The sequence below is a fragment of the Paramacrobiotus metropolitanus genome, unplaced genomic scaffold, assembly GCF_019649055.1.
Source record: "Paramacrobiotus metropolitanus isolate TYO unplaced genomic scaffold, Prichtersi_v1.0 Parri_scaffold0000069, whole genome shotgun sequence".
NCBI lineage: Eukaryota > Metazoa > Tardigrada > Eutardigrada > Parachela > Macrobiotidae > Paramacrobiotus > Paramacrobiotus metropolitanus.
In genome coordinates this window covers 365,826-383,531 of record NW_026570289.1, presented here as the reverse complement: position 1 = coordinate 383,531, position 17,706 = coordinate 365,826, and the positions used below count along the sequence as shown (strand labels likewise).

The following is a 17,706-nucleotide window of genomic DNA, read 5'->3' as shown; positions in this document are numbered from 1 at the left end:
ACGACGCGCGGCATTAATTTTAGTTTACATAATTAGGAATAACAATTAGGAATAATAATTTACACAATTAGGAATTAGCACAGTTTGGTATTTATTTTGTGGTGTATTGGTGCGAATGTGCATTCATCGGCTAACGGTATACCAGTTCACTTTTCAAACTTGTCAGTTCGTTTTACAGGATTTATATTTTGTTTTCTATTAACTGCACCGTCTGCACGTAACAGATTGTAGAAATTTGCGCACATTCCGTTCCCTGATCCCAAAATAGTTACTTTTGCAGTATTTTGCTCAACGCTTGCACTAGTGCTTTTTATTTAGGTAACAAGGCATTTACGGAACAAAAATGAATTTTTCAGTGCTATGCAGAGAACTTAATGGTTACTGTAAACCGACGGATGCACTTCGGTTATTGTCGATAAATTCTCGGAATCTCTTCGCGGCAAGGTGCCATTCATTTCCAGCGTCCCGTTTGATTTCTTTGCAGCGCTTTTGGAAATCCGAAAGGAGTCGAGATGGATATGATTGCCGTGACTGTGATGCGAGCGTACGGAATTAGAGCGCATTTTATCGCCGGTTCCAATCACCGACACACGCCGTCCGTCTTTTAACACGCCCACTGACCGTGTGTCGCCGGGGCTGTCGTCGGCTTCCGGCTCGCTGATCACCAGTAAATATCCCACCTGTAAATTAACCGGTTTCGCTTTAACAGAAAAATTTGAGAAACCGATGAAACCTTACAAATCTGCGTGCTATAAACGTAGTAGTCATAAACTGAGTTTATTTACTCAGAAACTTATGTCCTCGTGTTCTTTTATGCGACAGATAGCCTCGAATGAAAGAAATTATAAGAAACCTTTGAAATCTGAGAAGTCTAAGTTTTACTTGTGTAAATTGTACCGAGACAAACAGAGCTTGTTTACTGGAATAGTTATGACTGTGTATTTCCGTTTAACGGCTTAATCCGTAGTACACAGGATTATAGAAGCATTCCGCAGCGATTTGCGCGGCACGACTATCCGTAAAACATATCACATTACCGGTACTGCAACCGATTAAAAAAAAGAGCACAAACTGTCCACTCATCACCATAATACCCATTGTATATTTGCGGTGTATACGCCGATCGGCAAAGTGCTGATGTTGCCAGCTGATATGTTTATCTTGGAGACACTGCATGGTTGCCGCCACGCGACCATATTTGCCGGCAGTGTCTCCTGTATGAATAGCAACAAGCAGCGACTGTTTGTGTAAGAACGCTTCTCATCAACCGCACCGTTTATCGGCTGCGATAATGAATGGACAAGAGACTGTCCTGGATGAACAATGAATTTCTGCTCGCGATTCGATTCCGCAGATAATCCCCTGGAATTTATTTATATGACAGGGACAAGTGACACTCACCTCGCCCATCTCAGCGAAATCCCCGCCCACCAGCTCGTCAATCTGGCTCTGGCGCAGACGGCATCCAGGGAGCTTATTGATTATAAAGAGCAGGAATAGGCTGACGAAAAACGACCAGATCGCCTGTAAAAAAAGCGGATGGTTCCGGTCAATTACCCGGTAGAATGTTTTCACTGTCAATACTGAGGCGGCGTATCGATATACTGCATATACAACAAGATAACCGCAACGCAGCACCTTACAAAGAAAAGGCGGACTGAATTCTCTGCAGAGCCGGCAGCGTGTTGACATATTTTTGAAGTGTTAGCAAAAATCCCATAGTTAATGAGTTTTACTATAAACACTTCAATGAACAGTCTTTAAATTTAACATGGGAAAACGTTAACACATCTGCGTTCAACGATATACTGTATATTAAAAATATTTCGGAAAAATGAACAATGTAAAATAAGTGTTGGAAAACTTTTTTTGAGAGTGCTGATTTTATTAACTTGGTAAAAATTTTTACAGTTTTACTAATATACTTCTAAAAATTTTTATGAACACGTTTTCAATTTTTAATACTTAATTGATTTAGGATCTTTTATTTTTTTTAAAAACTGAAAATTTTTAATAATACTGTAATCGAAAAATTAAAAGAATTTTTGCTGGCTGGCTTACGATAGCCGCGGACCCGGCAAACTGGTACCACATCTGTATCCAGTTCTGCTCCAGCCATCCACCATTAAACGGCTCCCCGTCCATTTCGCCAATCCATTTCTGAGCGAAAATCGCCGTCAACAAACTCCCCAAAAATCCACCGCTGCCGTGCACACTCCACGCATCAAAAGAGTCATCGAATCCGAAACGCTTCTTCAACCGGCACCACATGTTGCAGAAAAAGGCCGTCAGGATGCCGGTAACGACACCCGCCCAGGGCGCGACAAATCCGGATCCCGGGGTGACGCCCACGAGACCAGCTACCACACCGGAGCAAAACGAAAGCGCCGATAATTTCCGCGTCCACATGTAATCGAACCACGCCCACGTTAGACCGCCCGAGGCGGCCCCCAGGGTCGTAACGGCCGAGGCCATGGCGGCACGGGTATCGGCTGCACCTGAAGCGAGTAACTGCTGAAATAATTATTAAACTTCAGAAAATTACAGTTCATCTTATCAAACACCTAAATTTTTGACTTTATACTATTAATAATTATTACGCGCCAATTATGGTAGATTTGGTTTTTTAAAGTTATTTTGGTAGAAAGTATTTCATGTTTTTTAATATTTCTAGACTTATTTTATTGTTTATCTTGATTTATTTATCAAATTTTTTATACCATATGAATTTATTGGCGTTACCCAATTAGTTATATTAAGTAATTATTATCGAAATGGTTATTTAAAATAAATTATTAATTTGCTAAGCCAAACACGTTTCTCTGTGACGTGCTTTACAGTGAGGTTATTCTGCGTGCCATCGATTCGACTACTTTATATTAAAAATCAATAGGGAATTAGCCGATCGGGATTAGCATTTACGTGCGCGTCCTCATAATGCACGCACTTCTTTTTTTCGCTTCTGTAAGGCCACATTTCCCCACTCGGTTTTTGCCAACTTTGATTTCCGTTGCTGGCGCATCAACGGCCGTTTATTGTATTACTGGAAACTTCATCGTGTTGCTCGTATATTATTGAATTAACCGGCCTTGACAGGCAGTCCGACTACAGGGAAAACGTTTCCGCGAACAAATGGGAATTTTATATTACTCGGATTCCTTTAAATTATAAAGTATACTGTGGACAGAATAAGCACGGATTTTAGTACGAAAACAGGACCTGTGTCATCTTCCCATCGTGCCAACGTATTAAGCAAATCCCGGGAAAAATACGCGCCGGGAAATTAGAGGCCTAACTTCCGGCTTATCCCCTTAACCTTTAACTTGGCCGGGCGTCACTAACGATTACCGATACCGGCTCTACGCTCGGTGCGGTAATTACTGATTACCGTGTTACTCAAGGTCGCCTTATTACACCACAGAAGTGGGACAAAACTGGTACCCCTGGCTGCGCTCATGTGATCAACACATCCGCTAATTACACAGCGCTATTTTTATTAACGAAACAGACTAATCAACCGTTAATTTCCAACCAGCAGTTGTTTACCAACCCGGCGAAAACTGCTTGGCTGTGGATGTATGCTTCAATAATATAAGGACTAATCCCAATTATGCCGGTAATTTAGATTTTAGGGATATTAAAAAATAAATTAATGAACTGGTTAAATTTCCAATGGTCTAAATTTTTTTTATATTTGGAAGACATTTAAAAGAGGATATTATGGAGTATAGGATATTTTTAATATCCACATCTGCCTGCTCAGTTGCTTTTATTTTGCAAATGTATGCAAATTTCTCCGATAAGGGAAAATTTTAATGTACAATCCTTCAAAAATGTGACAGCGTTATAGCGAGTTTTGACTAAGGCAAAAAACTTCTTTTTACCTTCGGAGCCACCGTTAAATCCAAACCAGCCACACCACAACAACCCCGTCCCCAACATCACATTAACGAGACTATGATGCTCCTGGTGGATCTTCTTCCGCTTCCCGATCATAATACAGTACGCCAGCCCGGCGAACCCACTGGCCACGTGCACCGGTCCCCCGCCGGCAAAATCATACCCGCCCACCAGACACGGCTGCCGGCTCATATCTGTCAGCTGTCCCACACACGCCAGATTCCGTATCCACCCGCGTTTGGCCCACGACCAGTACGCCACCACATCGTACACCAGCGTCGTCCACGCAAATATAAACAGCATAGCCGGGACGAACCGGGTCCGTTCCGGTACGGACCCGAAAATCAGCGCGGCGGTGATGGCGGCGAACTGCATCTGGTACAGCATGAACGCGATGGAGGGGATGTTCGGCGAGGTACTGCTTAAGGGCTGGATGCCAAGGGTCCCCAGGGCTCCATCGCGGAAGTCCCCGATAAAGAGGCTCCCGGTCTCCGAGAAGGCCAGGGAGAAGCCGAAGAGGAAGAACTGGATGGAGACGATGGCGCAGGATAGCATGCACAACATCATTAAGGATAAAGCGTTGTTGTAGCGGGAGAGTCCGGAGTAGAAAAGGGACAATCCCGGGATCATCAGGAAGACGGAGGCTGACGACCAGATGGTGAAACCGATTGAGGGGGAACCGTCGTCGTGTACTCTGGTGGCATTAGCGGCGGTGATGGGGTCCATGATCGGGATTTAAATTTCCGGAAAAATCATATGAGGATTTTTTTCCCGGTGGCTGAAATGATAGATGAGACAGAGAAGGACTAAATAAATTAAAATTAGCCGCTTGGTCCGCAGTTGTCAGAGTTAATTATAAGATAAATAGCTGGGATACATTCAATGCGCAATCAGCATTTGGGTCGAACATTGAAGGTCCGGTTCACGCAGTATGCGTTAAGTTGAAGAGTTGAGAGAAGTATTCCTTAGTCCCACGTAATAAGCTATAAAATTTAAAAATTGTTATTACAGTTCTACAGTAGCAAAATTCAATCAAACTTAAAGTTGAAACTGAGCAGCGATTTGCCGGCAAGAGAGGATTAAAATATTCAGCTGCTGCTGTGTCGGATAAAATGCCCTGTTTGCATGTGTGTTCATGAAAGAATGGATGAGGTAGGCCGATTAAGTCTGCGGACTAAGAAAACACTCCGCCACTCGGCAGATGCGCACCCGGCCGGTGTAGCGTGATAGGTGTATTGATTTATTTACAAATACGCTGTATCGGCAGGTTTACATACCTCTTTATACCGGCGCGACGGTAGTTTTTAAGCCGGTTGATACATCAAAATACATTACTTGCCAGATGCCTCTGGTGTACGGAGAAAAGACCGAGGAATAATGATCTGCTGGTGAAAAGGCGCGGGAAAATGACTACCCACAGCTTTTCTCTTCTCTGGCGCAACACTAGGATCTCGAAATAGGTAAAACCTGTAAGTAAAAACCGTGAACAAAACGTACGAGACTACAAGTTTCTTAAATTAACCGTTGAAAAGTGACCGACATAAGCATAAGTAGTACGCAGATAAAATAATAATTAGTATAATTCCGTGGATACGCAGAGACTCGTACATACTCTATAGTTGATTGTTCTGTAATCTGTAGTAAAGATAATGAAAACACTTTCAGCAGAAATGTTGATACCAAAAATTATGTAAGAGCAGACAACAGAGATTTATTCAAATTACAGTAGGGTTTAACTACATTTCCCACTTCTTAATTAATTAGACGCTAGTCTCTACGCGCCTGCACTTTTGTAGCCAGTATTCTGACTGTTGTCGCCTCATAAAGGATCTCTTCCACTTAGAATCGACTTGGTTCCATGAACATGTCTTTGCTCTTCTTCCAAGACAAAACAAGATCGTCTCGCAGCTTCGTGTCCGCAAAGGAAACATATCGTGTTTGCCCTTTGCTATCGACCCGGTGGCCATTGCCATCTTTGTGCAAATACACCGCCCAGCCCGCATAGTGTTCATACAGTGTCTGTCCAGTTTGAAGGATATCCGCAGCACCAACTACCTTGTCGAGCGTGACGATTTCCACACCGCCTTCTTTGCACCATTTGAATGTCACCTCCCGATGATCGGCCGTGATAACCTTAGCTGGCAACCACCAACCAGAGGCAACGTTGTGGGCAAACACCTCCTGTCCAGGGCGAAACTCGGTTCGGCGCTCTGTAGGAAACTCCAGAAGCGGTTTAACCCGTGCATTTCGGTACATGAACAAGCTCAACAGCTCCACATCATTCAGCAGACCGCTCTGTCAGAGAGATTACATAGATCAAAACCGCGTGCGCAATACGAATACCGCTTGAAATCTGACATTAATTTACGACAATGAATTTACGCCAAAATCGACACTCCGGCTCCGCAGCTTCATCACCACTGTATCGACCTTAGCAGGACCATCGGCCAGTTGTGCATTGGTCAGAAGTGGAAAGCGGACCAGGGAGAGAACGAAACCCAGCATCTGCCGTCGATTAGCGGCTGAAACATTCATATCGTTGCGACCGCAAGCTGCCGCTGCCCATCTGCAACAAGACGCTCGTGTGTTAGCTGCGCACTTCTGACGCTCGGGTTTGGGCAATTCACAAAGCCCGATTTTCTTATGTTGCAGAACCAGGCATTAAATATACGGGTTTAAATACAGAAAAATCTGGCTTCCTTAGGAAGCAGAGTTATTCCTTGGTATGCTTATTAAAAATATGCACATTTTTATTTGCAACGACAAGCAAGAGGTCACAGAAAAATTAAAGAAGTTCATAACGGAACGCACTGTTACAATGCACTGACAGCGCAGGCTCTTCTGTTTTGTTCTTAAGTTGCGGGCATTAAGCAGCGAGTGAGAGGCCCGTGAACGTCACCAAATTACAACAAAAAGAACCCACGCATTCACTAGACAACACGCCTGCAAGGCGCACGTTGCACGTTCCTATGACCGAGGCATTACCATAGACCTTACAGAACATGTTACACTTTTATAAAGCATGTACTGTATCTTTCATTTGGAAGAGCTAAGTTTTTGGTTAACTGGCATGTGTTTCTTGCTTTAGCAAATACAAATATCATACTGTGCCAACGCCCATTTCTTAAAATCGCAAGTAGCCGCTATTGTTGCAATGTGGGCGCGAAAGATGCAAATTAGCATAATTCGACACGGTGCGCTATAACGGTAGTACGGTAGTTTTTGCCACGGTCTTAACGCACCTCTCCACGGCAGAATAGATGGCAAACTCCCCAGCAGACAGCGTATCACGCTGCATCATTATCTTTAGTGTGTCGTGAAAAATGGAAGTAAAGTGCGCCGACTGCAAAACCATTTCCGTATTCCCATCCACGAAATCCCAGCATTGGTTCACGATACCATCAGCATGCCAGTGGACAGCCTAAAGTACAACATCTTCCGTTGTGTTAATAACTTGTCCAGATAATCATACTATAAGAATTCAAAACACGCGTGGTAATAAGAATGCGTGGTAGCGTGTTACCCGTGGAGATCACACCTCTTCCAGTGTCCGCAGGCAGTTTTCGGCATTCAGTTGGTTAATCACGAAATCCGAACAGATCTTGACAAGTTGCGGCAAAGTCGTATTTGTCGGCACAGTTCATAGTGTGAAAGACGTTATCTGCACTGAGATTCGCCACTTTATCCGTATAAATGTAACTGCAACATGATACTCGTAAAAGATTTGAAATATTTTGCAGAAAGCAATGTCACACATATGCATTAAATGATACCACTTTATAATATCAGCACGGTATTTGACCAGTCGGAGAAAATTTAACTGATAGAATAACAGTTGCATAGTCGCCATAGTGTATAAATAAATTGCTCACACTCTTGAGATGATTGACCGTATTTATATGCGGTCAATCATTTATACCTGGCTGCACGCGTATATGTATATATGAAAATGTAAAAAATCATCCCTGGCACACCTGAGCAAATTGGCAAAAGCATCGGGAATGAAATGTGGTATGTCGATTGGAAGTTGGCAGTTTTCAGGCAAACTCCCGTAAAACATAGTCGCAAACACCGCGCTGCGAAGGCTAACGATATTCCTGCAAAATACGCCAGTATAACCGGGATACAACTGGTTGTCTTCTCAGCAGGCGTTTCAGTTACTTGTGAACTGCGAACGTTTTCACGGGCCCGAACTTCCGTCCCACAGTGAAGCGCACATCCCTGTATGTTCCGCTCTCAAGTGCTTCCTTCAAGTACTTGTTGATTTCTAATTCAGGCACTGCTGAGGTGCTTAGATCACTGGGATCAGTGAAGTCCATTTGTCTGTCGACACGGTTTGGTGAATTACCGACAGTAGCGAAACCAAAACAAGAATCAGATAAAAACAGCTTGTAACCAGCCTAGGTGAATAAAATCGAAATCTTTACTGTAATTACAGCCCTGGGCAGCCAAGTTGGGGCAGTTTCTTCCAAAAATTACTACGTGTCTGCTTTTAATAAATAATTAAATATTTATTTTTTACTTTATTGCCGAAGATGTCCGGCATCTTTTGAACTGCACGTCTCTATGTTTAGAACGTGCTTGAAATCGCAGTGAGTTAAAAACTCAGGCAGAGCAGCTAAAAAATACCGCTCAACTCGTATGCAGTGACGGTTCTCCTCGCACTTAATATTTTTTTAATATTCCAGTGAGGCCGTAGTGTTAAGGTGATAAACCATAGTCGTTCACCATCAAATTCCTCTAAGGAAGGTGCATAACAACAGTCGATTTCTGTCAAGCATCTATGACCCTTGCAGTGCGTCGGCGAGCACTGCTAAAATGAAGCACGACCTTATTTCCCAGCTCGCCGCGATAAAAATTATGAATGTGATTGAGTATGAATCTGTGTTAGTGATTAGCCCCATTAGCTTAAAGGTTGCTATTAGAACTAGACTGATTGCTAATTTAGTAATTACGATTTACGATTATTAATCAAAGTAAATACTATTAGTGTTTTATGTTACGATTATTATTATTAAACTATTATTAACAGTGTTGTTCAGGTTGCGTTACTGCGTAATTAAGTCTAATTACTTTAATTAATTACGCTGGGTAATTAGTTGAGTTACACTGAGGAAATGGAATTGCATTAATCAGTAAAGTTACCAATTATTTCTTAAACTAATGAATAATTACCATCAAGCATGCAGTTTAACATGTGTATGCGGCTCTGCATTACAATTCATTTGTGTTTCTGCAGAACGATTCACTTAGCAGTCAGTGCTAGCGTTTCATCCGCTGATTCACTGCTTATTACTGGTCCAACGCACTCTCATTTGTGCGTCATCCATCAATGACGCATACTGCTTTCACATTTTATTTCGCGATATCTTTCTCGAGAAGTTTAGCTAGGATTGATCGGGCCTATTGTGAATATTATCCATATCACGTACGCATTTTTGGGACCGCACTCACTGGCAAATAAATTAGTCATTCTTGGCAACTGAAAATATTCTGCGGTTACGGTTGAGCATACGTATAAAACTAAGAAGAATAACCCAGTCATTTTTGTTGATCATTGCACGACGTTTTGATCCAGCATTTACTGATCCGGTATCGAAGCACTTGTTAATGTAAACGAATTTAAAATAGCAGTACACGGTGTACGAGTGCGAATGCAAATCTCGCAGAACGCTTTGGCATATGCATGCCTAACAATTCTTGCGTTGCAGTGAAAGTATTAGGTAAAAAAAAATTGTTATAAAATAATAAAGAAACATCTTTTCAAAATTTTTTGTTCTTTTTCTTGAGGAAAACTGCATAGTTCGTGATGCTGTCCTCTGACGAAATAAAGAGACAATCGCTTTGCAACGCACTGATATCTAAAAGGTGCACAGAGCAGCGTCCACACTCCACACCTCTGCGCTGAATGGATCCAAGAGTCGTCGCAAAATTTCTCGAGGAATCCACCCAATCCTAATTCTGATCACACCAAAAAACTATTTTTTTTCAGTTTTTTACCATTCCAGTAATCCTTATTGCATTTATCGGTTTTTGCTGCAAACGGCGATGGCCTCTAATCAGTAATCATGGTGCAGTTATCGTTAATGACGTCGTTAATTAGGCTGCAGTTATCGTTAGTTATCGTTACCATGCTTCATGCTTGACAGTATAGCTGTACCGGGTAAGTTTATGTGGCGCTGATCCTGTACCTTACGACATCGTGGCACATAGTACAGATAATCGTGCTTATTCAACGCACCCTGTATCGAAGAAAATACTAATTTCTGATGAGCGAATTAAACTACAAGAAATACACGAGGGAACAAAATAACATCCGCATGCGAAGAAAAACCACTCCTAAAATAGTGTGGACATTTCTCGCGATATTATGCCTCCGTCCCAAATGGGCAAACATAGTCTTGCACTAGGATCCTTAGACTAAGATTGCCAATTGGAAGGTTGTCGAAATCTCTGAGATTCACACCTTCATACAAGACTTGGGAGTCGGCGGGATGGTCTATTCCATAACTGCAAAACTCCACAGGTTGCAACACAATATTTGTATGAAACTACGAATTACAGGTGTAATGTAAGCATAAAAATTTAGAAGTACATAATTTGACCGCCAAGAGAACTGACGATATCGTATTAAAACGTGCAGCCGACCGGCAGCGTATAATAGCGCTTGAAGTGGATTGTATGTGCACTGGGGCCAATACTGGCCCAGACTCCAACTCTGACTCTGACTCTGACCACTCAAACTCTGACTCTGACTTTTCAAAGTCTGACTCTGACCGCTTAAAGTCTGACTCTGATTCTGAAGGTTTCTTAGGTTTCTTACGTTTTTCCTTAGGTTTTTAAGGTTTCTTAGGTTTCTTAGGTTTCTTAGGTTATTCTTAGGTTTCTTAGGTTTCTTAGGTTTCTTAGGTTATTCTTAGGTAGTTCTTAGTTGCTTAGGTTATTCTGAGGTCAGAGTGAGACTTTGTACAGTCAGAGTCAGAGTTTGGACAGTCAGAGTCAGACTTCGAGTAGTCAGAGTCAGAGTTTGAGCGGTCAGAGTCTGAGTCAGAGTCAGAGCTTGTGCGCGGGCCAATTGTGGCCCTACAATACTGTATTACAGCGGATGCAGCCAGTGAGCGTACGCATCGTCAAACAGAATTGCGGTAAATTTTTCCTCCTGTCAAAGCCACATACTCGCAGACACGCCCCTGTATAACATACTGTAATTGTACTATCGGTGTCAGAGTGTTCACCGGCTTTTCACATGAGATTGTGTTGAGGAACTCACTAATGCAAGTGATGCTGGAATACGTTCCATTTCTCTCCCGGATACGGCACAGTGCGAACCCAGTCGGCTTGCAGGTCCGCAGTTGTTCTTTAGCGAGCGCATCCACGGGACGATAGTGCTGGTCCAGCGTGCTCGTCACGCGGTAAAAGCTGTCGTCGAGACTCTCACCGCCATCCAGACGCAAGTAAGGAATTTCGATGAGGACACTCTCTGGCTCACTGGAACTGTTATAGCCCGGCATCCGGTAGGTCACGGACGTTATCTGCGGTTTCTTATCAAAGTTGACATTGAAATTCACACTGTGATGCGACAGTATTAACTGAAGGGAGATCTTTTGCCAGTGCAGCCGGTGAATAGGATTAGCAATTTTTCCAGCGGCAATGAAGCAAAGGCGACCCCGTTCATCACGCACAGTTAATGTTGTAATCGGTAGGGGCCGTATTCCTTAAATGGTCATTTTCCACTGCTTAACCAGCAGCGCCGAAAGGCGAATGTTGTTAGTGGCGAGGATGGTGGCGGTAATTTCCAAAATGCAGGCAATTTGGTAATACTCGCTAACATCATCGCTCAGGTTAATCAAGGCCAGAATTTTCGTAACACTGTTGACGGCACGATTCAGTACAAACCCATAATGGTAACCATGGGTGGCTCTATGGAATGGTGAAATGGCATTGCTGCTACAGTCGATTACAACGCACACCGCCGAATTAGAAACCAACAGCAGCTTGCTCCACAGGGCGCACACTCTATAATTACCGTCAACAGCGTCAGAGAACCAGTATAAAACACTAAAATTATTCTGATGCCAAGCGCATTGTGTTTCTGTGGTCTGGCATAACCAACAATGGTATAGGTCAGTTGCCTTTTGGGGGAGAACTTATTAAATTATTCAACTCGCGAACCAAATACCGTGCATACGTGGCATGGGTGCCTCGATGATAAAACAACCGCTCGAGGAGGACTTAAAAAAATCTCCGATCGCGTGGTTGTACATGACAATCGTCGGCCAGTTTGATGACGAAATGCAAAACCAATTTAACAGAGATACATTTCTACAACAAAGATTTCTACAATAAAAATTGCACCAGGGAGACCAATGTACGAGTGTATTTCCAAGGGAAATATGTGCCGCAGCCTGCAGGTTCTCGGTTGCTGCTTGTTACGCTGTTTAAATGGCTCATTTTTGTAGAGCCATGGAGCAGATTCAGTTATTTCTATGACCCCCGCTACATGTGTCACACCAGTAGCGGCTCCACATGAATACTGGTATTAGTATACCCAAAAGCGGTTTGGATCCTGTCGCTGTAACTGGGACAGTTTAGTCCTATGACGATCGAATTTTCAGCACAGGACCTAACCGTTGACGCTGCGAGTGCACTTATACGGCACTTATCGATCTGATGATTCAGCGAAGAATCGACCTTGCAGATCCTGACAACGGAAAGCACTGTAGAGATAAGCGGACCCAGCTGCTAGAAGGCGTTAATATGTGCGCCGCTAAGACACCACCATGACTAAGTACCATAAAATTGTTAATTCACCAGAGCCAAGGTGTACGCTGTTTCCGGGGCTTTTTTTATAACAGGTCCCGGAAATGATGAAAATCAATAGCCTACGTCAGATTATCGTGGCGTTGCTGCCGATAGACTACAGTACGCGTATGTCAAGAGATGTGATTTCGTACACTGATTCTCTAATGATTAATGAAATCTGTGTGAACATCGTCTTTAGCAACATGTAGAACGATTGTATTTGTGACCGTATGTTGTCACACAGCTGAACTCAGACTGCAGATCATTTCGCAATACATTGATGTATGAAGGAACAATTATTCCTGCGTTAATTTAATTAACATACATTATTGTTCTACGTCTCCTATGCGACCACACAACGCCAAGTGGGGGGAACTGGAGATGCTGCTGACCGGAAGCGCGAGCAAGGTGCGTGAACGCGAATGCGTTGGCCACCTCTGGTCGCTCCAGCCGCACAGGCAACCCCAAACTGCCCCAAACCACTGCTCGTTCCGTAGGCGTCGAGGCCGGGTGTCGGAACTGCCGTGCGGACGTATCTTGTGAAGCAGGAAGACTTCCAGCGGCCAATGGTTTGAATAGCGGAGTCCGGAGCTCCATTTGATGCTGCGGTGGAAGCCGCCCCGATACGGAAGCTATGAGTGTTATAGCGTTCCCTTCCGGGTATGCCGTTGAGGAAGATCTGAAGCCACCGGTCAACTTGTGTTCGCGTGACAAACTGTCCGTCCTCTTGCATGAAAAATGGGTGGGACTGCTGCGTGGGAATTCTGACGGCTGCATAATTCTGGATTGCTGTGACAGGGCAGACTGACCTGCTAGTGGATACCAGCGTGATCCTGTACCCGTGTCCGAATTGATCGGTTTTGGATCGCCGAATGCTGATGACCACTGACTCACTGCCAATGGTGACGTTGCTGGTCAACAGCATTCTTCTGTCGTGTAATGCCGGGTCGACTGCGACGTGAACTCGCTCACTCGCAGAGCATCAAAGAACGCGCTCGTGAAGGTGCTCCAGATTAGAAGTTTCGAATACGCTGACAGAGCGGAACTTCTAATGTTGTCTTTCAGTCTTCGCATGATGTCCAAAGTAATTGGCAGGCGGCCGTCGACCGCTGTGGGGCATATCCTTCTGCAGCCGTCAACTGCTCTTAGGACTGCTGCGCTTGCAGTAGGACTTGGAAGGCTAGCTTCGGCGTGAACTTTGGCTATGCTGACGACGTACACTTTGATCGTGGCCGGAGAAATGTTTTGAAGAAACAGATGCGCTATGAAACGCAGCACGCTGTTTTCCGTCGTCGGGAGAGGAGAGGTGTGGTCGTTGATGCAGACTCTGTAAACCGTGCCCAGCCGGCATTATACGTCGTACGTGTCGTACTGGCAAGATGGTGATTCTGCAGCCGCGCAACAGTGGCATCTACTCTGTCGGGACATCGTATGTGCGCTGGAGATCTTCCCAAATGTCCGGTATGGCTTCCGGGGAGGCTTTGGCGTATGGTGCCAGTCTCCTGAACCGGGTCGTCTGAAAACGTGATAACGCATTAGCGATATGGTTGTCGATGCCGCTTATATGCACTATCTTGACGGTAAAATTGTTAACCGCGGACACTGCTAGCATGCGACGCATTAAGTCCAGGACTGCGGCGTTGCCAGAATCCAGCTTCTCCCACGCTTGGGAGGCCCCCAGGTTGTCGCAGTGCAGTACGACCCGCATGCGTTGCAGCTTGGGTGCCCAGATGGTCAACGCGATAAGGACAGCAGCCATTTCCAAGTACTCGATGCATGGTTTCCTTTCGGTGACCCAGACGGGCCACCGAGACTGAAACCATTCGCCAGCAAGGTAGCCACCGATACCATGCGTTGCGGAAGCATCTGTGTACAGTTCAGTAACTTCAGGTCCTGACCAGTCGGGCTGGAGGAACTTGCTTGTACCGTTCCACTGCGGTAAGAATGTTGCCCACCATTTAAGATCAAGATGAAAGCCGGTATCCAGCTTAATAAGCGTCAGCGGGCGGCTGCCGCTGCTCTTACCATTGCTGATAAGCAGTATCATACGGCGCAGAAACAGGCGGCCAGCCGGTACGCATCTGCATGCAAACTGGAGGGTTCCGATGAGACTTTGCAGATCGTGCAAGGTGCACTTAGATTTCATTTTCCAGTTGTCCAGCAAACCCACAATCTCGGTCAGCTTCGCTGCTGGTAAGGAAAGCGTTCAGGTAACGGAGTCTATGTGGATTCCGAGAAAAGTAATGGCAGTTGATGGACCATCCAATTTAATCATCGCAAGCGGCACGCCGGGATCACTGCAGATATCTGTAAATTTCTGTAGCAATAAGGAGCACTCGCGGTAACTTGCTGCAATGATTAGGAAATCGTCGACGTAGACCAGTATCGCACTGTGTCCGGTTTCGCACTTAAAGATCCATAGAATTGCGTCTGAAAACTTGCAGAAAATTCCAGGTGCAGATCGGCAGCCAAATGGTAATACAACGTCGTAATGGTTCTTCTTCCCGACTTCGTATCCAAGCAGACAATGTTGCGACTCTTTTACCGGTATAAGCCGGAACGCTGCTTCAATGTCCAGTTTCACCATGACAGCTTCAGCTGGAAGCTGGAGAATTAGCTTGACAGCATCGTCGGCGGAGCAAAACTGAAGTGGAGGATCATCCTTTGGAATGTGCAGATTCACAGAATCGATTGCTGGACGGGACAGGTCCATGATCATTCCGTGTCCACCGCTTTTCTTGACCCGCATGCTTAGCGCGCTGACTGTGAACTGCTGAAACGGCCGCTTTGTAAATGGCCCTTTCGTGTGTCCCAACTGCACTTCTCTGTCAACAACAGACTGAACGGTGACATGATGAATGGCGATGGATGGACTGTTAGGAGTGAAACGAGAACGATGAGGCCCAGTGTATTTCAAGTCCGCGCCCACGGTTAAACATTCGAGTAAATAAGCCACCAACGAAACATCCGGATGAGCGGCCATACGACGCGCAAACGCTTCTGCTTTAAGGCGCGTTATCCTGCCTGGGGCGGCTGCTGCCCCCTGAGGTTCGTTGACGGTGGACGTGATCGCCGTGCGCGGTTGACCAACAAGAGCTGCAGACATGTTTCCGGTTCCCGCTACAAGGTGTTGAGCACGTTCCACGGTTAAATTTCCTGCGGATATCTCCGTATGCGGCGGAACTGTTCCGAAAAAGCTGATCCCGATCCAGGCAGTTAGGGGCGATATGGCCCATTTCACGGCATCGGTTGCACTTCGCGAATTTGTGCTTATTAGCGCTGGTGTGAGTGACGGTAGACGTTGTCATCCGGGGATTTGCAACTGGCTCCTGGTAGGCTTCATCATGTCTGCGAGTCCAAATCTCCGTACTGTCAGGATCACCGGTTGCGTAATTTCGGAACTGCGCGTCGTACTCTAAGACATGCTCCAGTTTGTGCCCGCGAGCGGGATCGGCAAGAAGGCATACCAAGTCTAGATATTTCAGCATGGGAATTGTGAACTCCGGCGCTTCGAAGGTCCTGTAGGCCATGAATACAGTAAATGCGCGGGTCCACGAAGCCAGACTGGTAATTTGTTCTTTCTTCATGGCTGACGTAAAGGTGTATTCGCCCGTTGCTTCGTCAATGACCATCCGCGTTCCAGGGTTCGGTCGCTTAGAGGGCGCTCGATTCTGTGGCAACAGGTCGACAAACTGCTCCCTGTTAAGGAGCTGCTCCCGTAGTTTCGACGAAACCGCTGGGAGGTTCTTGTATCTTGCAGGGATGTTGGCGACCGCAGGCCCTAATCGCTTGGAAATGGGTCGGTGCGCTGGCGCAGGACCATCAAGAATAACGCTGTCTGTGTCCTTACCTGGCACTGTAGTGATCCGATTCGATGCCGGCGAAAGAGAGCGATGCGCTTGAGGCCCGCCGACGTGTAATGCCGAGCCGCTTGAGGATCCTTGGAGTGATACCAACTGACTGATCTGCTGCTTCAGTACCGCCACATCAGCCGTCAGCGCGTCAGTCTGGGATGGGGAGCTGAGAGAGGATCCCGGAGGGATGACGACCGTAGACGCAACCCGCTTACCCGCTGGAGGGTTGTTGGTATTGTCCGCTAGTCGCTTCGCACTGCCGGTTTTCTGTTGAGCCGCCGAACGTGTCTGGGGTCTTCCAGAGCCACCGCGAGCACGACCTGTCCTCCTGCCTCTTCCCCTTCCAGTCATTGTGCAGTTAGAATGGCACGATACACGATACTTGAATTTCGTAGCGAATTTAGCGTTGTAACTAAAACGCTATCAGAATTGGAACACCAGAGTTGTCAAAAAAAAGATTCTCGACGTGCAGGTCGAGAGGCGAACAAGTGCGAAATGAGAACTCGAGAGGCTAACCAGTGAGCGAGCAAAATAAAAACTCGTGATGGCAAGCGAGCGTGCAGTGTGAACAGTGCGCGGAAAGCGGCTAAACAGAGACAACACACAAAGCGGCCGGCGCCAGTCCACATCAAAGCGCGTGAATGGTGGTCCGGCTCGCCCGATGCGGCGTCCAGAAGAAGGGAAGCGCCGTCGACGTAACATTAACTTGAATTAACGTTGTTAATTAGCTGTTTAAGACAACTGCAACAAAGTTAGAGAAAGTGAAGACTTGTGAAAATTGATACACGTGCAAGAATGTTGCTTCTACAGATAGAGATTAAAATTGCCGGTTGAACATCGCTGTTGTACCAAAAGGAAGGTGCACAGAGTGCTGATGTAGTACAGCAGGCTGGCAGGGTGTAAAACCTGGCACTTGCAAGTGCCTGTGGCGTTGCCACTGGCTTGGCAAGGGATACAACCTGGTGTGCTATCCCTCTGGGACGCAATAAAATACGGCATATGCAAGAAAACACGTGGAACAGAGTTTAATAAATAAATAGAAAAATATTGACCGGTGTCTGCATTGTACAAGCTGCAAGTAAAATCGCGATGGTATCAGAAGCTTTTAGCTGCAGATAAGTACTTAAATCCGTAAATAGACAAGAGTTAC

General features: G+C 45.5%; 1 protein-coding gene across 1 annotated transcript; it reads right to left on the bottom strand.

Moving 5' to 3' along the window:
• Positions 1 to 210: 210 nt before the first annotated feature.
• LOC129594547 (uncharacterized) lies at positions 211 to 5,032 on the bottom strand. The gene is made up of 4 exons (XM_055491275.1): positions 3,885 to 5,032; positions 2,062 to 2,498; positions 1,402 to 1,524; positions 211 to 680 (listed from the first exon to the last, which is right to left on the bottom strand). The coding sequence occupies exons 1-4, from the start codon at positions 4,624 to 4,626 to the stop codon at positions 372 to 374; spliced, it is 1,611 nt and encodes a 536-aa protein (XP_055347250.1). The 5' UTR covers positions 4,627 to 5,032; the 3' UTR covers positions 211 to 371.
• Positions 5,033 to 17,706: the final 12,674 nt, after the last annotated feature.

Coding starts and splice junctions, on each gene's coding strand:
- LOC129594547 (XM_055491275.1), bottom strand. CDS start 4,626: ATGGACCCCATCACCGCCGCTAATGCCACCAGAGTACACGACGACGGT. Junction 2,499..3,884: donor ATTTAACGGTGGCTCCGAAG/GTAAAAAGAAGT, acceptor TACTCGCTTCAG/GTGCAGCCGATACCCGTGCC. Junction 1,525..2,061: donor TTGCCGGGTCCGCGGCTATC/GTAAGCCAGCCA, acceptor CTTTTTTTACAG/GCGATCTGGTCGTTTTTCGT.